General features: G+C 47.0%; 1 protein-coding gene across 3 annotated transcripts in view; it reads right to left on the bottom strand.

The window, feature by feature from the left end:
- Tvp23a (trans-golgi network vesicle protein 23 homolog A) overlaps positions 1 to 21,070 on the bottom strand; it is a 37,280-nt gene extending 16,210 nt beyond the window's left edge. The window contains exons 1-3 of one of the 3 annotated variants that reach the window (XM_040748104.1): positions 20,895 to 21,070; positions 20,571 to 20,650; positions 329 to 340 (exon numbers count right to left, since the gene is read on the bottom strand). In XM_040748104.1, coding sequence (XP_040604038.1) covers positions 329 to 340; positions 20,571 to 20,650; positions 20,895 to 20,903 — 101 coding nt within the window. In that variant the 5' untranslated portion in view covers positions 20,904 to 21,070. The remainder of the gene's footprint in view (positions 1 to 328; positions 341 to 20,570; positions 20,651 to 20,894) is intronic. The other 2 variants (XM_040748102.1, XM_005084584.4) reach the window with 2 other exon arrangements.
- Between the last annotated feature and the right edge of the window lie 808 nt (positions 21,071 to 21,878).

Below are 21,878 nucleotides of genomic sequence, written 5' to 3'. Positions count from 1 at the left end.
GAAGGAACGAAGGACGGGAAGGGCAATTCTTTGTTTACTTTCAAAATTGCTCTCATGGTTTATGCTTAGATTTCTTTGTGCATATGCAGATGTGTGTACAGGTGCACTCACCTGTGTGTATGTAGATGTGTGTACAGATGCGTTCACCTGTGTGTATGCAGATGTGTGCATGGGTATACTCACCTGCTTGTACGCAGATGTATGCACAACTGCACTCATCTCTGTGTATGCAGATGTGTGTACAGCTGCACTCACCTGTGAGTATGCAGATGTGTGTACAGGTGTGCTCACCTGTGACTATGCAGATGGTATGGGCAGGTGCACTCACCTGGATGAGATTCTGTAAAGGACAGAGGACAATGACAAGTTCCTTCAACCACTCTACCTTTTTATGATTTTTAAAAATATTTATTTATGTATTTGTGTATGTGTGTATTTATTTATTTATTCATAGGCAAGTCCTTAACTATCTAGCCTTGGCTGGTCTGGAATTGCCAGGGATATGTCTGCCTCTGCCTCCCGAGTGCTGGGAGTAAAGGTGTGTGTCACCACACTCAGCCTCTCTCCTTCAGTTTGGTGACAAGGTCTCTCACTGACCCTGGAACTAGCAGTTGTGGCTAGGCTAGCCAGTCAGTGAGCCTGTCTCTATGACCAGCACTGGAGCTGCAGGCATGTGCTGGCACTGCCATATCTGATGGGAATGGAAAAAGTCATGAGGCCAGCACAGCTTCTAGTCAAAGATCCAGCAAAGCTGAGGCGCGTGATGGCCACAGTGCCACCTTTGGTTTTCATCTCCATCTGCTGCATACTTGGGGGACTTTTAATATTTGTACTATTTTTTGGATATTGGGATGATGGAAAATTTCTTATGAATCATTTATGCCTTCTCCCAGGAGTTCTGCTTCTAATCTTTCTCAGGAAAAATCCTGAACATACTAACCCTCCTGCTTTTAGGGAGATATCCTTATGTACTTGAAGGTCTTCCTTATGCCTCAGAAGTTATGATACACATAAAGAAACCAGGAGGTCTCTTTATGAGGCTATGAGATATCTGTCCCTGTATTTACTGAGAAACAAGATAATCTAAAGAAAGTAAACTTTAGAAGGTCAACAGGAATTTCCCACTTGGAATTATGTGTCTTTGAATATAGGTGCTAAGATCCTCTGCAATCGTTCATAGAGAATCAAACGTAATACCATTAATGTTGTCCATGTGGAATTCTAGATGATGTTTGCATTTACTAAAAGTATGTGTACCACATATTATTTATTTATTATGCTGTTTCACATTTTGATTCACTAAATAACCAAGGATAAATATTTAAAAACTATGAAGAAAAGATGTACTGTGAAGTTTAAAGAAAAGTACTGTGTAATAAAAAATGACTACTTCATAAAAAAAAGGTCACCAAGATTCAGAGTAGTTGGCACAGATCAGACTGCAAGCCTCTTCGCACCATACACTCAGGCAATTACATGGCATATATGCTGAACTTTACTCTGCCCTTCACAGAGACTCATATTGATGGGCAAAGAATGGAGTGGAAAGACGATAAAAGAATAACATGTCATGACCTCACTTTCTTAGAAAGGTTAGCACATACAGAGCCACTATGGTGTCATTTGATCAAGGAACATAACTATGCCAGGATTAGACATATAGACAAATTCTATAAAGATATAAACTATAAGCATTGTATTTTGTCAGAATTTGAATAATACCTGCTTGAGGATTTTTATTGGGCACTCTGACCATTAAGATTTATAATACACTGCTTGGGGCATGACAATATGCCCAGGCTGGCTTGGAGATTTTGCTTCGGTCTAGTGTCCTTGTAGCCACAAAAGCTACTAGCCTGAGAACAGGCTGTCATGTGCCTCTAGATTCTTAATAATTGGGTTATGGGGTTGGTGACTAAAAATGGTTGTCAAAAATAACTTTATCGATGATGATTAAACTTGAGGGAAAAATGATAGTAAAAGATAACTCCGTTGTACCATGGTTTATCAATGATGACTAAAAGATGTGCAAGAGAAAGTAAGACACATGTCCAAAACCAAAAATGATATGGTCTATGTTTCGGAACAACATCAATCTGTCCCTGCTTACTGAATTCTGTAAAAATAAAGAAGCACTCTGGCCGCTAGTCAGTCAGACCATCGTGCCTGGCTCACTCCGTCCCTCACCTACTTACATCTCCTCAGACATGACCGTCAACTGCTGGGGCTGGCCCCTGGCAATGTGCCACCATGGCTGTCTTTTCCACGAGTGCTGGGGATCAGAACTTGGTTACTTCTGCTTGCATAGCAATCATTTTACCCCCTGAGCCTGCCCCAGTAGCTCAAGCTGGCTTAGAACTTGTAGTCCTCCTGATTCGGTTTCCAAGTCTGTGATTATAACCGTGAAGTGCCATGCCTAGTTTGCACTAGAGAATGTGAGTGTGCCTCTGTGTGTGTGTGGGGGGGTAGATATCAGTTTCCAATGTTGTTCCTGAGAACCAATCGACCTTGTTTTCAGAGAAGAGGTCTCCTTGGCCTGGAACCCACCCTCTGAGGAGGCTGGCCTAGCTCTGCCTCTGCAGCACTCACCAGTAATGCCTGGCTCTTTACTTCTCCCACACCTGCACGTGGGATCTCTTGCATGAATTCCACACCAAGCATCCTATTTTACTTTCTGTCAGCCCTCAGGCGTTCTGGAATGTTCTGCGTTTTAGTGTGGTGCAGGCATGGAGGGCACTCGTTCCTGGCATAATTCCACCCTGTGCCTTTCCAGCCCTGTGTCTCCCTCTTCCACCTTTCTTCTCCAGTCACCTTGGATTTCAGGAACTGAGCTTTGTGACAAGTGACTCAAAACTACACCCAGCTAAGGTGAGCCTGCCCAACAGGGCATGTTCACACTCGCCCGCCCTTGCGAGGCCACATGCTGGAGCAGCAGCGACGCTGTAACCTGACAGGCCATGATCGTAGTGACTTCTTCAGGCCCACCTTCAGGAGATCAAGACAGTGCTGTCAGACACCTTCACAAGAGCTGCTTAACCTTACCAGTGCTCTCTCCAGAGCTGCTGAACCTCACCAGTGCTCTCTCCAGAGCTGCTGAACCTCACCAGTGCTCTCTCCAGAGCTGCTGAACCTGACCAGTGCTCTCTCCAGAGCTGCTTAACCTCACCAGTGCTCTCTCCAGAGCTGCTGAACCTGACCAGTGCTCTCTCCAGAGCTGCTGAACCTGACCAGTGCTCTCTCCAGAGCTGCTGAACCTCACCAGTGCTCTCCAGAGCTGCTGAACCTCACCAGTGCTCTCTCCAGAGCTGCTTAACCTCACCAGTGCTCTCTCCAGAGCTGCCGAACCACGCCTATCCCTTGCCAGCACTGTCTCCTTTCTTTCTCCAGTTAAACTCAATGCTCCTGCTAATTCCCTGAAGACAGAGTTGGGGGCCCTGGACACATCTATCTGGTCCTTTTCCTAATGTGACCACACTGAACACTCCTCTCTCTCTCGTCTCTTCTAGTTGGTATGTGGGGACAGGTGGCCCAGTCAGCTGGCTGAGACTGCTGGCTAAGGCATTATTGCCTTCCTTTCTCAGTCACCTTCCTGCTGGCAGCAGCCTTTGAGCAGATGCACGCATGAGTCCAGAAGCAGGGGCCGGGGACAAGACAGCTCGGCCACACTGGCAAGGACCCCAGTGAGGAGGACACCAGCTCCACTGTTCTCTGTCCTTCTGTGTAAATGTGAATGAAATAGTAAATCAAGAAAGACCACAGGAAGCTGGCCTGGATTTTGAGTGGAGACACAACTGCCTTCCAGGACAGACAAACATACAGGGTAGTGCTCTGGTGCCTTGGATAGCCCATCTGTGGTTCAAAAAATAAAATCACACTTCAAAATCCCCAACCGGTAGTTGGTCATTGCAGCTGGATGCCTGAGGAAAATTCCAGAACACAAGTCCCTTTTTCTGGGTTTATCAGTTCCTCTTTAAAAGAGGGGGTGGGATGGGGTGGGACATCGATATGGGGCACAAATGTCAGCCTCCCAGTGATAGTGGCACACTGACAGAGTCCAGATGCTCAATCCTGCCCTGGAGGGAGACACAAGACTGTGTGTGTGTGTATGTGTACGTATGTGTGTGTGCGCGCTTGCATGAGCTTGAGGATGTTGGGGGGGTACAGAGGACAAACTCAGTAGCAGCATCTACCTTCGTTTTTGAGAGACAACACTACTCACTGAGCCAGGGAAGGCTGACAGGGAGCCCCTGGGTCCTCTATCTCCATTTCCCGGTGCTAAGACCCCATGTGTGTGCAGCTATGCCTGGCTTTTCCCCCAGGGGGCCTGACACTGGACTTGCTCATAAAGCAAGGGCTTTTCTGGCTGAGCTGTCAATCAACCCCCACCTCCTTTAAAATTTTCTGTCTCCCTTTCTTCCTTCCTTCCTTCCGTGGTGTGTGTGTGTGTGTGTGTGTGTGTGTGTGTGTGTGTGTGTGTGTGTAGACAGAGGACAGCCTCAGCTGTCATTTCTCAGAAGCCATGTACATTATTTTCGTGAGACAAGGTCTTTCAATGGGACCTGAGGTCACCGAGGAAGCCAGCTGGCTGGCCAACGAGCTGAAAGGATCTGTCTCTCCAGTGCTGGGTTTGTGAGTGTGCACCACCATGACCAGGTTTTCCCATGGGTTCTGAGGGTTGAACTTAGTTGTCATACTTTCAAGACAAGCACTTTGTAGATGAAGTGCTCTCTCTGGCCCCGGGCTCGTCATCTCTCCACCTGCTCACTCCTGGGAACCTGCTGGGATTGCAGCACCCTCACCACCTCAGCTTGTCCTCAACAGCCCTCTTCTGCTTCGTTTCCAAAGCCAACTCCTGGCCAAGAGTAAAGTGGGGTGCAGGGGGATAGGGGATAGTAGGCACCCAAGTCTGAGGAAGCAGAAATTTCTATCACCCTCCAGGAGCCCAGGGGCTGTGCACACTTAGGGCCTGCCACCAAGGCGCCTGTGTCTCATTCTTCTGTAGAATGACACAGGTGCAAGGCCATCTCCATCATAACAGATGACAACATGGCCTCCTGCTCCCGCCAGAGCTTGGATGGGTGGATTCTGTGGCCATCAGGATGTTGGAGTAGATGCTGGTTGCCAAGCATTCACAGTTCCCACTAAAAGTCTGTATAGCCAAGGTTTGTGTGTGGAAGTGAAGAACAGAGGAGACTTCCCTCTGGCCACCACAGTTTTCTCCTCTTGTTTCTGTTCTTTATTTTATCTTAAAGGCATAGACCAACTTCAGAAGCTGGTTGGCTCAGTATTAAATAGAGGGAAGTACACGGGGATGACTCAGCAGGCAGTTTGCTCAGCCCAGGATGCGGGGGGGGTCACCTGGCACCAACCACAATCTGAATTAGGCCTGATCTGCTCTCTGATGCTGCTGGAGCCCTAGACCCAGCCTTTAGCCAAGCCTCTGGAGTTTTCTAAAAACATAGAGCCCCAGAGAACTGAAATCAGAGACTCAAACAAAACCATGTACTATTTACAGCAGTTCACAAAAGAACTAATCAGAATGGACCTAAACGGAAATGCTCCAAATGTCCACCGATTGATAAGCAGAAAGTGATCTAACCAAGCAGTGTCTACCATCAGCTACAGTAACACGTACTACATGCTCTAGGTGGTCCACCCCTGGAAACCGGATGCTAAGCCAAAGAAGGCAAGCATAAAAGGAAAAGTGTCATGTCTGGAAGTTTGTATGTAGTGCCTGGAACAGTCATAGAGACAGAGACAGAAAGGAGGATTGGGGCTGGACAGCTCAGTGGTTAAAAACACTTCCTGCTCTTGCAGAAGACCCCACCTTTGGTTCTCAGCATCCATAACAGGAGGCTCACAATTGCCTGACTCCCTCTTCTGGCATCTGAGAACACTAGCACACATGTGTGTGCACGCACAAGTTCGAACACACACACACACACACACACACACACACAAGAAAGGATAGAGAGCTGGGGTAGGAACAATGGAGAATGTTTTATGATGACAGTCAGGAAGATGAGAAAATTCCCGGAGAAGGGTGGTGGTGGTGTCTGCACAAAATGAGGGACGTTACTACCATAGAACTATGCACATGAAAAAAATTAAAATGATCAGCTGGATCAGTCAGTGGGTAAAGGTGCCTGCTGTCAAGCCTCACAACCCTAGTTGAACCAACTGTCCATATTATGTATTTAGTGTGTGTGTGTGTGTGTGTGTGTGTGTGTGTGCGCACGCGCGCATGTGCACCACAGCACTGGTGGAGGTCAGAGCACAGCTTTCTCGAGCCCTTGCCTCCCACCATGTGAGTTCCAGGGATCCCACTCTGGTTGTCAGGAGGAGAAGCAGAGGCCTTAACCCACTAAGCCATCTCACTGGTCCAATAAATATAATTTTTTAAAAAAATCTTTAAAAAGAGAAAATGGTTAAAACGGTCAGTTTATTACAATAAAAATGTGAAGGAAAAAAATGAAGTACCTTTGTATAGGTGCCTGTGTCCATGCTCAACTGCACACCAAACACATTCAAGCATGAGGGCCATAGTTCAGATCCCTAGGATCCAAATACAAACCCGGGCATGGTGGTTTGAACCTAGCATCCCAGAGCTAGGGAAGCAGAGACGGGGGCGCTTCTCGGGGGCTTGCTGGCCAGCCAGCCTAAGTCAGTCATCTCCACTGGTTCACTTTCAGTCAGTTCCCTGGAAGAACCCATCTCAAAAATTAAGGTGGAGGATGACTGACCACTTCTGACTGGATGTCCATATCAGATCTTCACACGAATATTCATTCACAGCCCTATCCCACCCCAAACTTACATGCAAACATATTTGAAGGGGGAAAAACTGCTATTGTATCGAACATGTGAAGACTAAAATCATCTTTTAAGCAATATGGCCTAACACTTGTGTAGGTGGCAATGCCATTATATAGATGCTGCGAGTCCTCTAGATGTGGTTGATGGTATATGGAAAGATTTTCATAAGTTGCATGTCAAAACTATGTCATTATATATGGGGGATGTGAACATCCTCAGATTTTGGTACCCAAGAAGAGTTCTGGAACCAGGCACCTTGGGTGCTGAAAGACAACTATCCAACTCTGTGGAGGAGTCTTGAAAACACCATGTTAAGTGAAAGAAGCTAGACACAAGGGTCATGTGTGGTGATTTAATTTCTATGGGCTATCTAGAATGGGCAGAAGACAGTAGGGTGTGTCAATGGTTGCCAGGGGCTATGGGGAAGAGGAGGCAGAGTCTGTGTGGTGGGGTTTCCCTTGGGGTGATAAAAATATTCTAGAATTAGTGGGGGGAAGTGTGCATGGCACCATGAATGTACTCAGTGCTGCTAAAAGGAAGGGAGGAGGGAGGGAAGGAGGAAGGAAAGGGAGGGAGGGTGGACCCTGATGTCACTGACTCTATTTCAGAAAGAAGGCAGCAGAGTGGGCAACCATGAGACAGTCCTCAGTACAAGCTCAGACTCTGAACTTGGCAGTTGCCCTGGTTCAAATCCCGGATCCTCCACCAAGGACTTGTGTGATCTTGAATCTTGGACTGCGTGCCGGTGTCCTGTCTGTGAAATGGGACAAGTCAGAGCTGCCAGAATGCACACCTCCCAGGGGGCACTGTTCAACCAGTTTGTGGAAGCTGCATACCTAGGAGTAGTAGAAGGTATGAAAGCGTAGCCACAGCAGCACCAGCTTTATGGAGTTGCTGGGACAGTCACACGGGAAATACGACACACCAAAGGGCCTAGATTGCTGCCCGGTGGGCAGTGACCAGGGATAACAATGTGGTACTAGGCAGTACAGAGAAATTCCTCTGTCCTCTTCCCTTTGTTGAGCTCAGCACTTTTCCAGATAGGAATGACCAGGGCCATGGCTGTGGCTAAGGGGTGTGGGCCAGAGACACAGTTTCACAATAGTGCCTCGGCAGCCTGAGGAGCTCTGGAATTCTGACCCTCCTGCCTTGTCTCCCATGCCAGGATTATAGCCATGCTGGAGATGCACCCAGAGCATCACGAATGCTAGGCAAGCACTATACAACTTTGTCCCACCCCAGCAGCTGATGGTCTTTAAGAAGAGATCTTAAGCACAGACTCAAGAATAAGTGGGCAGTAGGAAAAGAGGGCTTGGGAAAAAGAGGGCCCAGACTCAAGCGTACATCTAGGCCCCAAGAGAAAGCCACACCCTCAGGGTTTAGCATAGAAGTCAGGTATACAATTTTAGTGGCCTCTGAGGAGCATGCTAAAGGGTTTGTAAAGTCCTCTCTCCTCCTTCTGCATCTGATAAAGGAATGTGTTCACACACATTTATTCCTTAAGCATGGCATTGCTGTTTTAACTTGCATCTCTCTCTGTGTTTGAGTTTGTGTATGTGTGGCGTGTACATGTGCGTGTGTGTGTGTGTGTGTGTGTGTGTGTGTGTGTGTGTGAGAGAGAGAGAGAGAGAGAGAGAGAGAGAGAGAGAGAGAGAGAAAGAGAGAGAGAGAGAGAGAGAGAGAGACCTGACCACCTGAGTTCAATCCTGGGACCCTCAAGGTGGGAAGAGAGAACCAACCCCCACAAGGTTGTTATCTGACGGCCATAAGCCAGCCACTGACTAACCAAGCAACCAATACATTAAAAATGGAATCATGTCTTCGTCTGTGACTTTACAGGATATATGTCAAAAATCAGTTACCGGTCACCTACTGGAGGAGGCAAGGAACTGGCTCATGACTTCCTGAAGAGGATCTGCAAGAATTCGGGGATGTGTTTCTATTTCCTCGACGATGTTCAACTTCCAGTAACTAAATGTCTCACAGGAGGCTGTATTAGTCATTTCACAGCACCATGATCACCACACGTGACAGAGACTTGGTGAGGAAAAGGTTATTTTGGCTCATGGTCTTAGAGGGTTTCAGTCTGTCTTGGTGGGCAGGTCATGGAGGCAGGGCCATGTGAATGGAGACTGTTCACAGCAGACCAGGAAAAGAGATGGGGGAACCAAGCTCAGGGCTTCTGCAAGAGTAGGTGCTGTTAGCTGTAGCCATCTCTCCAAGTCACTTTCAGGCATTTTAGTATTTCTGGAATCAGGATGCTTCACTGAAGGCTGCAAGTCTTCCACCTCGTGCTTAGTCCTCAGCCCTGCCTCCTCAAACAAAAGCATTGGCACAGCTCCCTGTGTGGGGGATCAGAGACAAAGGCAGCCTCTGGTCTCTGGGCAGGAGGTTACCTGATGGGAGAACTAAGTGGCACCCAGTCCACTCAGCCAGCACTGACTCCCCGCCTCTGCCAAGTATGGGGGTCCCCACAGGCTGGCTTTTTAATGTCCTATAACCATATGGTGGTTTTCAAAGTGTCCCCACTTCTTGGTATAGAAGGCTATCTAGATCCAGTCAGACTGGTTTCTGCCTCAAGTTTTGAAGTCCTCCTAGACATGCCACCAGAAAGCCGGCCTGGAATCTCCAGGGCCTAAGCAGAAAATCAAAAGTTCATTTCTTGGGTTACAGGCTGAGTTCAAGGCCTTCCAGCAACTTGGTGAGTCTGTGTCCGAAAATAAAAAGTAGAAAAAGAAAGCTGGGCACAGATAACAGTTTATCCAGCACTCACAAGGTCCGGGGGCAAGCCCCAGGCCTGGGAGCAGGGGTAAAGATTTGGAATCCACTTCCCTCTCTTGAAAGAATCCTGGGTCCCTTGAGTGGCAAAGGTAATTAAGAATCCATATCTGGGAGGCTGAGGCAGGGGGATTGTGAGTTCCATACCAGTCTGGGCTACATAGCAAGACTTTGTTGCAAACAGGTGCACGCGCGCGCGTGTACACACACACACACACACACACACACACACACACACACACACACACACACACGCACCAAAAACAAAACAAACACTGGGATTGCAGGTTAACAGGATGTAGCGGAAGAGCGGGCTGACTGGGCTCAAGAATAGAAACATACTTTTAAAGACAACTTTGAGTAGTGTCTCTGCCAGGCAACATTGCTGGGACTGTCCCCCAAGGGCACAAAAACTGTTAAGGACCCATGGAAAAGAAATGTAGACTAAAAAAAGCATGGGGTTCTTTCTCTGTGTTCTGCTTTTGGAAGAATGCCCTGTTCTTAATGTGCAGTGAAGAACTTTGGGATGAGTGAGCACGGTAAGGGCATATGGTAGCTATTTGTGCCTTCCCTTTGTTGACGTATTGGATTATGGGTTTACTTTGAGATAGGGTCTCATGTAGCCCAGGCTAGCCTGGAGCTCCCTATATAGATGAAAATGACCCTGCACCTCCTCCAGTCCTCCTCCTCTGCCTCCCACATGCTGGGATCACAGGAATCACGCCTGGCTTTGTAGTGCTATTCTAAAATAAAAAAAAAACCAAAAAACAAAAAACAGCACTTCCAAAATCTTCTATGCGGCAGGAGATATGGCTTGTCCTGGGGATAAGATATTGCTCTCCAGGGGACCTGAGTTCATTTCCAAGCACCCACTTTGGCATCATGGAACAGTCTATAACTCCAGTCCCAGGGATCTGATCCCCTCCTCTAACCTCCATGAGTATGAGGTACAAACATGATACATATATATGCACAGCTGAAAAAATTTTACAAATAAACAATTTTAAATTTCTAGAAGAAAATATTTTTAAAAGACATTTTAAAATTCCTCTGTGGATATTAATTTGAAGTGCTGTTTTCCAAGTGAACATATCCAGCAGCCACATTTTGCAGGGCCTTTATTTGAAGTTTCATCATATCCCGCCATACTAAAAACTGTACACTGTATCTGGGGCCTCTGTGTATTTTTGTTTGCTTGTTAACTTGGCATTCAAAGTAACCACAGATAAGCCATCAAGATGCTTCAGCAGGTAATGGAGCCTGCCAGCAAGCCTGATGACCCAAGTTCAGCCCTTGGGACCTACAAGACGGAAGAAGAGACTCCTCCAAGTTGTCCTCCCACCTCCACAAACGCCATGACACACAGGCACCTACCTCTACACACTGGCCTTTAAAAAAAGGAAAATAATAACTGATGCTAACTTGACCTTGTTTAAATTGCCTAAAGACACAGAATTAATTTTAGAATAAAATATTTTTCAACTTATCCTCAAAACCATTCCAGAAATACCACTAAATAAATTTAACTTCAAGCAATAGCCCACTGATTGGGTACCTACTGCCTGCCAGGCATAGGTTGGGGCAGAGTGCACTGAACAAAATGGGGAGCTTCACCCTTCTACAGTGAGTCATTTGAATGCCAATGTGGGATTTCTACATAGCATGGATGGGGTCGATACAGCCATCAAAATATTGCAGCACCTGCACTGTCCATCAGGGTAGACAACAATGTGCAGCATCACCAGCTAGCCCTGATTTCAGAGCACTGATCCCTTTAGTCACAGACGCTTGTCCCATGGCAGAGCGTGCTGCTCAATGACATTTTAATAAATGTAGGGACCCAAGATGTGGACACAGCTTCTGGCCAATGGGCCAGGATCAGACAGGGGCTGTAAGGAACCTGGGTTGCAACTTGAAATTGATCTTTTCTAAGACAATGTCACCAGCATTTATGGCTGACCTTTGTACCAGTATTTTGACATTTACCCCTCCCAATCTAAAAACGGAGCTCCATGGACCCTGACCGATGCCCATCCCTCATCTCCAAACACTTTCCAGACATGGGGTCAAGGTTCGGTGCAGTTGCCCTTCAATGGCCCAGCTGCTGACACAGCTCACACAGGCAAGTTCATGTGAAAAGGAAACACACATGGAAGGGGAAGTGTGGCCTTCAGAGATGTGAGCAGTTAATTTCAAAATAAGTAATGATGTGCCCACTCAAAGAGAACCGAAAGCTCAGAGTTCCCTGATTTTGAGGGTTACTTTTCCTTAGTGTTCCAGAACCTTCCTTACACTTAAACAGTCTACTCCTGATGGAACTACCTTATGTGTCTGGGTTAGATTTGTTGTTGTTGTTTGTGAGAGTTGATAGAGTCTGTAGCTGAGGCTGGCTTCAAACTTGCAAACTTGCTTGGTTGCTCAGGTTTGCTTCAGACATTACAGATTTCTCTGCCTCTGACTTCTGAGTGCTGGGATGAAAGGTGTGCTCCGTGATGCCAGGGTTTAAAATTTTTTATTTATGTGTCTTATTTCTCTATTTTTCTAAATTGATTTTAGACAGTGAGAGTGAATGTGTTCCCCAAAGGCACATGGGTGTCTTGGTGAGGGTCGTCATCAACTGAATGGTCAGATATTTGGATTAATAAGAAAATCAAAATTATTATTTCCTTAGCATTCTGGAGCATGGCGTGTGTGTGTGTGTGTGCGTGTGTGCGTGTGTGTGTGTGCGTGTGTGAGTGCTTGTGCATGTGTGTGCCTCTGTGTGTGTGTGTTTATATTGTTTTGCAAGAACAGCTTGTAACCAAACCATCCCAAGTGCTGTCACCCTTCCTTCCTTTCCCCAATCTCCAGCTTCTCTTGATCAACATCACACATAGAAGTAATGAAACAGCTCCAGGTTCCCTTAAACACCTGTTTTAGCTTATCTAGACCCAGACTTTAGATAGAAGCTGGGCCTGGTGGCACACATCTATAATCTCCACATGCAGGAGCTGTCCAAGGGGATCAGGAGGACAAACACCATTTTGACCAAATAGTGAACTGAAATCAGCCTAGGCCTTATGACTAATTAACTGAGGAACAAAACTCTTGAACTCCCAATAGAGAATATTATAAATCCAAATGGGTGATTTTGATTATAGGGGACATATACAGTATCTGAACATTTTTAGTTGCCACCAAGTGGTGGTTTGGATGCTCCTGGAGCCTAGAGGGCAGAGGGCAGGGATGTTGCTAATGACTTGCAGTGCACAGGTCACCCTACCACAAATAGTGATCTGGTCATGGCAATGGTGGTTGTATACTTGTAATGCTGGAAATGTATACTGGAAAGGTAAAAGTCAGAGGATCAGGAGTTCAAAGTCATCATTGACTACAATGGGAGTTCCAGACCAGCCCCTCCAAAAAAAATGAAGAAGAAGAAGAAGAAGAAGAAGAAGAAGAAGAAGAAGAAGAAGAAGAAGAAGAAGAAGAAGAAGAAGAAGAAGAAGAAGAAGAAGAAGAAAAAGAAAAAGAAAAAAGGGAGGAAGGCTGGCTGGAAGGAGAAACTGTGAAGAGCTGGCAGAGGCAATGCCATAGCATCTATATTGACACACAGAATGCAGAAGTCTTCCCCAGGGAACAAAGATGGATGCTCTTAATCCAGTGCCAGTGCCCCCACTAATTAAGTATAATACAACATAAAACACGGGCTTGAGAGCTGGCCAAGTCCAGATCCTTGAGCTTAATACCATTGTGATGTTGAGCAACTCAGTCAACTGCCTGACTCAGTTTCCTTAACCTCGATCTGACCATATATTACTATCCATGCCAAAGGCAGTGGACCTTTTCACACAGACACAGACTGGTGCCTGCATGTGGGACGTACTGGATAACCTGAGCCTGGTTCTTGGGCATTACACATGACTTCACTCTGAATGCAGCCATCACCCAAGCCTCACCATGAGAACAGTTTCTGTGTGCAGCATGGGGAGATCAACCCACTGTGGATGGTTTACATTCGTGTGATGCTTGTCTTTCGGTCCACAGATTGCTTGCCTAGCAAGCACAAAATTCTGGGTTTGATCCCCAGCACAACCTAACTGGGTGTGGTGGCGCACACCTGTAATACCAGCACTCAAGAGGTGGAGGGCAAGAGGATCAGAATGTCAAGGCTACTATTGGCTACACAATGATTTAAGGCCAGCCTGGGCTATGTAAAAAAAATCACACTGGGCTGGAGAAATGGCTCAGGGGTTAAGCACTTACTGCTCTTGCAGAGGACCTGGGTTTGGCTCCCAGCACCCACCCACATGGCTGTTCACAACCATCCAGAATTCCAGTTCCAGAGGATCTCATGGGTACCAGGCGTGCACATGGTACACATACATACACACAGGTAAAACAATCATATGAAATAAAATAAATCTTTTTTAATTCACACTCACTCCCCCAGACTAAACCAACTGAGAAGCTTTGATCAAACCATGCAAACAAAGTAGCTTTGACAAACTGGGACAAAGATCAACCCTCCAAATCAGTGTGGGGAAGGGAAGACTATTACGCTGCAGGGGACAAGTCCTGAGACCCATGGCATGTGGATTTGCTGGAACTTCGTGCAGATGGTGCCTTGAAAGTATAAGCATGCTGGATAAAATGCTGGCACAAATGCACACCTTAAAATAAAAAGAAATGCCTTAAAACGCAGAATACTTAAAGGAAGAGAAATGAGAAAGAGTGAGCACAGCTTTCCGTGGAGAGACAACATCCAGCTTCAGGAAGCTCCTTGTGCATCGTCTCACTTCCACCAAGAACCTGTTTGCACCCCAGGCCTGTGTACAGAGGTTGAACCGGAAGCCACAAGATCAATGCAATAACAAGCATCTTTATGCAGCCTAGGAACACACTGCCTCCTTACATACATCACTCACTCACGGCTGTCTCTTGTAGTCCTCATATGACAGTACCATGAAGCTGCCACCACCCCATCTTACAGATTAGAAAATTGAGGCTCTTAAAAGTGTGTGGTCCCTGATTGAGTTCAGAATCACTGTAAGTGAAGACCTGGTTTGGTACAGGCTTGTCTTGCAAGGATCTGAGTCTCCCAAAATCCCAAGGATCCCTGGAACTATTGAACCTGCTACTTACCCCAGGAAGAGGGGCAAGAATACCTTGGGCCCAGGAGGATGGAGCCATGAGGAGATGTTGGTGGGAAAAATGCAGCCTGCTGATGTAAGTTAGCCTAGTACTCCTGGCAGCAAAACAACCCAGATGAAGAGTGGGGCTGCATCTCCTAATGAGGGTGCAGGTGAGTGGCCTCTGCCCATGCCATTCCATGAAGCTCAGAGGCAACTTTACCCAAAAGCCATTCATGCCTCCAAAGACATCTGCAACTTGAACCCCAGGGTGCAGGTACTTGTCTGGGGGTGCTGAGTTGAGATCCAAAGCTAGGTCTCCCTTGACCAGAAGCCCAGGACCCCATGCATTCTTCAAAGTGGCTAAAAGTTCCCCCAGTGGCAGTACAGATGAGCTACCACAGAACTCTGGGATTCACTTTGGGCAAGTACCTAAGGGAACTGAAACAGACACCCTACCACCTCCCAAACATGAATGCAAACGCTTATAGTAACGTTATTAATGAGAACTGAAAAGCAAAAACAACTCAAATACCCATCAACTTATGAATGGATAAGCAAAATGTAGTACATCCACATAATGGGACTTGATCACAAAGAGGAATTAAATGTGGCTAAATATCAAGATACAGACAAACCTGGAATCTGAGATGGCTCAGTCAGTAAAGTGCTTGATGTACATAATGACCTGAATTCAAGGCCCAGCAATCATGTAAAAATTCAGGTGTGGTAGTTCCTGCTCATAACACCAGCATGAAGAAACAGACAGGCCACTCCCTAGGGCTAACTGGCCAGCTAGCCCAGCCTAAGACACAGGTCCCAGGTCCCAGTAAGAGACTCTGTCTTAAAAAAACAAGGTGGGTAGATCCCAAAGAATGAGAGCCAAGGTTGACTTCAGGCCTCCACACATCTGCACACACGTACACACATATCACACATGCATCCCACACATTTTATAATCTCATATGTTAATTTCATTGGGCTAAGGGGTGCCTAGCTGGCTGGTAAGACACTACTTTTGGGTATGTCTATGTCTCTGAGGATTTTCCAGAAGGGAGACTATGAAAAGGAGCCTCCGCAGCAGCAGGTAGGGCTCAGACCTCTGCCAGGGCCTGCTCACAGAGCAACAGAGAAGAGGAAAAGGGGCTCATTTTCAGGCCAAGCTGACACCCTCAGACATCAGAGCTACCAGCTCAGACCTTCAACACAAACTGAGCTGTGCAGAGTGGAGCCCCAAGGTTCAGACTAGACCTCATGTCCCTCGCCCCAGCTCTCCAAAGACTGGGGCCCTCACCAACTTCATGGGAGGTCCAGTTTGTTAATAGATGCTGGGATTTCTCAGGCTCCAAAATCATGTGAACCAAGTTCTCATAATAAATCTCCATATATATCCAAATATATATAATGCACAACTATCAATTCCATATATATACATAGATGAACACACATACACATAACACACCTACACAAACACACATATGCACACTCACAGATACCAGTGACATTCCTGAACACATGTACACCTACCCATGTACATATACATACATATATACTATTTCTGTATTTCTGGAAAATCCTGACACATACCATTTATATTAAGCATCCAGAATAAGCAGATTATGAAGTATATTAGCGGCAGCTGGGAGTTGGTGGGAAGGAAAAATGGGAAGTGATTGTCTAATGGGTTCAGGGTTTCTATCTAGATGGTGAAATAATTATGGAATGAGGTCATGGTGACAGTTGTATAACTGTGAACATACCCAAAGTCACACTGAGCTTCAGATTGTCACTGAATTGATGGTTTGCCAGCTGTATTTTATTGAATATACACATGATATAAGTTCTTGATATTATGAGTTCAAGGCCCATGTGAGCTACATAATGAGATCCTGTCTCAAAAGAAGAAAACATCTCTTGAGCTAAGGGAGTATCTCAGTCCCAATACTGATTATGGAGGCATGATCTTGGAGTCCCAGCACTAGGCAAGAAAACCAGAAACCCAATGTCCTCCTTGGCTACATAGGGAGCTTGAGGCTAGCCCGGGATACATGACACCCTGCCTCAAAAACTAAAACAACAACAACCCTAAACAAAAAGCCCTACAGAAAATGCTGCCTTAGCAAGGGTGTGGAAAGTCCACCAACTGTAAAATGGTGTGGTTGCTCTGAGAAATGGTTCACAAGTTCCTCAAAACACAAAAGGAGAACCTCCATCCAGCCCACAGGCCCGCTTCTGGGACTGTATGAAAAGAATTGGAGGCACAATCTCAAAAGGTGGGGTGTGGTGGGGTGTGCAAACCCATTTGCAGGGCAGTGTGAGTCTCAAGAGTCGAGAGGAAGAAGCCACCCAACTGTCGGTAAGCAAGTGTGGCAGACCCACAAAATGGGCTACTATTCATCCTTAAAAGAGGAGACAATTCAGGGATGAGCCTTGAGAACATTATAGTCAGTAAAAGAAGCAGCTGTAAAAGGCAAATGCCACAAAATGACTGCTCAGACTCACGAAGACAGAAGCAGAGTGGTGGTTAGCAGGTGGTTAATGGGAGCGAAGAATCGTTTAATGGGCAGAGTTTCACTTTTGCAGGATTAAAAAGTTCTGATTTGCAGAGATTCGAACTTACCCAGCACCACTGTTGTCTTTTTCAGTAAAATGAACTAAGCAGACTGGGTGTGGTAGCACAGCCCTGTGATGTCAGCACTCAGAGGTCAGCCTGGGCTGCATATGGGGACCCCTGGCTCAAAAAACCTGAGAGTTTTAAGTCAAATAAACCCTTTCCTATCCAAGTTACTTTTGGTTATGGTGTTTTATCACAATAATAGAAACCGCAACTAAGACATTCTAGAACCACATAAACCAAGTGTGGTGGCACACACCTGTAATCTCAGCACTTGAGAGGAAGAGGCAGACACATCAGAGGTTCCAGGTCATAGCGATACCAGTCTGGGCTACATAAGACCCTGTCCAAAAAAAGAAAAGTAAGCAAGCAAGTAAATAGAATCCGCTTTACACCAGGTGTAAAGAGTGACATCTGTAATCACAGCACTTGGGAGGTGAGGCAGGAGGATCCCACAGTTGGGTTATATAGTAAAATCTGGTCTCAACAAACCGCACTAAAACCAAAACAAAATGAAGGGCCTAATTCGTCACACTGCTAAGTGCACACATTATCAGGATTGCCTACACATCACATCCCTTGTGAATCCCATAAGTCCCCGGGCAGGCTGATAAATCAGCATTGGCATACCAGAGGATTCTGGGAGTGGCAGCTCTCAGATTGATGGGTAGCGGCCTCCAGACCTATGGTGAGCTTTATCCAGCTCCCTCTCCATCACCCACACCTTAACTACCACACAGTGAAGGTAGACTGTACCTCCCAGGTGTCCTGGACCACCCTCCTAATCTCTGCTTTCTTCTGCTCTTTAACCAGTCTACCATGAGAAACCTCAATTGCCAACTTGAGGAGATCTAGAATTCTCTGGGACCCAGGCTCTCAGCATGCCCAGTGGGGGTTAACTTTAGTGAACCGATGCAAGGAGGAAGACCCACCACTGTGGGCAGCAGAATTCCTTGGGCTTGGATCCCAGACCATATAGAAGGGGGAAACGAAGCTGAACACAGCATCCCACTACTTCCTGCGCTCTGACCAGCTGCACCGAACTCCTGCCACAGTAACTCCCACCATGCTGCGTTTGCCTCTTGAACCATGAGCCAGCTCCTTCCTTACGCTGCTTCCTTTTTAAGTTGTCAGGGCATTTTACCACAGCAACAGACCAGAGACTAAGGCACTGTCTTCATCCGAAGTCCTGACCCCAGAACTGCTCCCAATTTACCACAGCAACAGACCAGAGACTAAGGCACTGTCTTCATCTGCAGTCCTGACCCCAGAACTGCCCCCAACAAAGTCTTTCCAGGGAAAACAGCTCTAGATTTGATTCTTCTAGTACAGATTCACATTACAATTAAGCAGAACCAAATTCCATATCTCTAGCCACAGTTCCAATGCACAATAGCCACAGTAGCTAGGAACCACCACTTTGTATCTGGTGAATGCATCTGGGTTGGTTGATTTTAACTGTCAACTCGAGAAGATTTTTGTGTGGAATTATCCAGATAAGGTTGGCCTGTGGGCGTGTTTGTGGGGATTGTTGTGATTGTCAATTAATGTAGGATAGTACCATTTCCTAGGCAGGGCCTCCTGAGCAGTATAAGGGAGAGGAGAAAGCTAGCTGAAATCAATCAAGAAAGGGTTGCATAGGGCAGCTGCACAACAAAGCAGACCTGACCTTTGCATAGCAGAAGGGCCCTTATTCACTAGCCTGGGCAACTCCATAGGCAGGGGCTGGGTCCTGTACACTGCACAGCCCCAGCCACCTTCCCAGGGCCAGGCACTCAGGCGACATTTGCCAGACACTGAACACCTTCACCTAGGATCCCAGTTCCTACAGTATGTAAGGATGAATAACATGCCTCCAATATCCAGGCCCCAGTCTCTGGAACCTGTGGATGTTACATTTTATGGAAAAGGGGACTTGGCATCTTCATTTACTAAAGGATCTAAGAGAGACAGATAGAGGTAGAGAAGACAGAAACAGAGAGGCTCATGCACTCCAAGTTCAGACTCACTGTGTATCTGAGGATGACCAAGAACCTCTGGTCCTCCTGTCTCCACTTCCCTTGCACTGGGATTACAGGTGTGTGCCACTATGCCCCGTTTATTTAGTGCTAGGTAAAGAATGGAACCTGGGGTTTCCTGCATGCTGGACAAGCACTCTCCCCCACCTGAGCTACATTCCCAGACCTCACACAGTAAAGGATACCTGGAAGTGTAAATTACCCTAGACTTCTGAGCAGGCTTGAGATTTGCCACAAATAACTTTATTAGTGAGTAGTACAAGGTGTGTGTGTGTACATGTATGCACGCGAGCACATGCAAGCACACACGTACTACCCTGCCTACTTTATGTTATTTTTAGGATGGGACCCAGAGTTCTGTGCATGTTAGGCAGGAACTCCACCAACTGAGTTCCATGCATCCAGCATGTTTATGATAATCTGCTACAGTGACCACAGGGAGCAAAGGCAGCATATTGCATTCTAGGGACCATTGGATTAGAATCAGAAGATATGATGGGAGGGGGAGACAAGAGCATGCAGAGGGCCCTCAGTTCTATCCCCAGCACCAGATAAAAATAAAGGGAAGGCACCAGGGACTGGGCACCAAGTATGATAGGTGAAAGAAGAGATGTGTACAATGGGCAAGTGGGTGTGGCTGAGCTGGGGATTTTCTAGAGGATTGGGTGCTTAGGCCACTGGCCTAAATGCTTCCAAGTCACTTCTCCACTTTGGTCCTGCTGCCTTCTGGTTGATAAAAGCACCAAGCAGGTCTGTGACCTGATGGAAGATAAATCTGATTGGCTGGAGTGCTAAGCACTTCCTCATCCACCCAGCTACCCACCGACTCCCCTCCTACACTGCCATACAGCCACACTGCTCTTCTCTGACCATCCAACAAGGCTGCAGGACCCATGAGCACGCTTCTTTTCCTCCAGAGTCTCTATGGCTGCCTGTTCTCATCATTCATTCTCAGTTTAAAAGTCACCTGCTGGAAGAAACACCCCTGGCTGTGCTCAGTCGTGAGAGCATCTCTTGGAGCCCTCTCTTGCCTCACCATGCTAGTTTCTTCATAACCCTGTTAATATTATTGCCTCATAAGTAAGCAATCTCCCAGCCCAGCTGTAAGCTCCAAGGGGGCAGGGTCTGTGTAATTGTACACAGTAGTTGCTCTCTATATTTTGAATGAATGAATTGGTGAATGAATGAATTTGCATCTTGGGACTACTGGCCCAAGGCCTGGTCTCAACATACCTGATCTTGGCCTTCCTAAAGGCCAGCTCCTCTTCATTGCCAAAGTCCAGGGACACATCTTCAGTGTCGTCCACGAGGGCCTGGGGAACACCAGGAACAGATGGCAGACCCCACCGATGCACGCCCATCCTCCACTCCCGAATGCCCTTTCTTCCTGGACAGGTCTCTGCCCTTCTCCTAGCATTATTCCTTTGCCCTCTAGGCTTTCCCCGCCCTCTTTACACTGGGGCCCAGTTCAGCCTTAGGCTCCAACGCCAGTCCATCTATCTTCCTCCCACAGGCTCTTTGCCTTCATCCCCACGGAGCGGCATCCCGCAGCCCTACCTGCTTCATTCTCCTGGGTACCACTTGACCCTACAGCTCAGACTCCAGCTCCACCCTTCACTGCCCAAGGTTTAGGATGCCCAGCTAGCATCACTGAGAGATGCTAGGATCTGAGGCTGTGGAGCTTTGCTCTGGTTGTCTGTAGGGGGAGGGGCTCTGCGCAGTGCGCAGGCTCGAGCTGGGGCGGGACCACACAGGATCTCCTGGGAAGCTGTAAGGAAGGATGGAAGGACGCCCGCCGAGAGCTGTGGAAGGGAGAGGACAGCGCTGCACACAGGACAGTGAAGGATGGTGACAGGAGTGTGTGTGTGTGTGTGTGTGTGTGTGTGTGTGTGTGTGTGTGTGTGTGTGTGTGTGTGTGTATTGTGGAGATTCCAGACGGGCTGAATGAATGAATGTACATTAGTATCCAGAAGCCATTCTGGTTGAAGGAAAAGTTTTCAGGCTCTATGAAAAGCAGATCTTTTCTGGGCCAGGCATAGGAGTACAAGCCTGTGATCCTGTGACACCTGGAAATCTAAGGCAGAAACTTGCCTTGGTACATAGAAAAAACAAACAAACAAACCAGGTGTGATCAGGATCATGTTGCTTGGCTTGGTGTTGTCATGGAAATGGGCACACTGAGGAAAGTAGCTACTGACATATGAAGGCCTTATTGGCCTTCTCTGGGCCCAGGACATAGTCACTCACCTCCCCTGTGGCCTGCCCCTCCCATTTCCCAATTCCTACCCTACCACCTCACAATTTTCCTCAGCCCCAGAGCTGAAAGCCAGGAAGCCAAGGCTGCTGGTCTTCCTTTGCTGGTTCTGGAAGCATTTTGACAGTTTGAATGGGATGGGCAGGGATGGATTCTGGCACTTGGGAGTCAAAGAATACTGAGTATTTCAGCTGGGATGGAAAGGTATTCTGAAAATCAGGAGCCAAGGAATACCACAGGTTACAGTAAGCGTAGCATCTTACAGCCCTGCTTCAGGGAAAGGCTTC

The sequence above is a fragment of the Mesocricetus auratus genome, unplaced genomic scaffold (assembly GCF_017639785.1).
Source record: "Mesocricetus auratus isolate SY011 unplaced genomic scaffold, BCM_Maur_2.0 Super-Scaffold_100007, whole genome shotgun sequence".
Classification (NCBI taxonomy): domain Eukaryota; kingdom Metazoa; phylum Chordata; class Mammalia; order Rodentia; family Cricetidae; genus Mesocricetus; species Mesocricetus auratus.
This window is presented reverse-complemented; position numbering and strand designations above follow the sequence as displayed.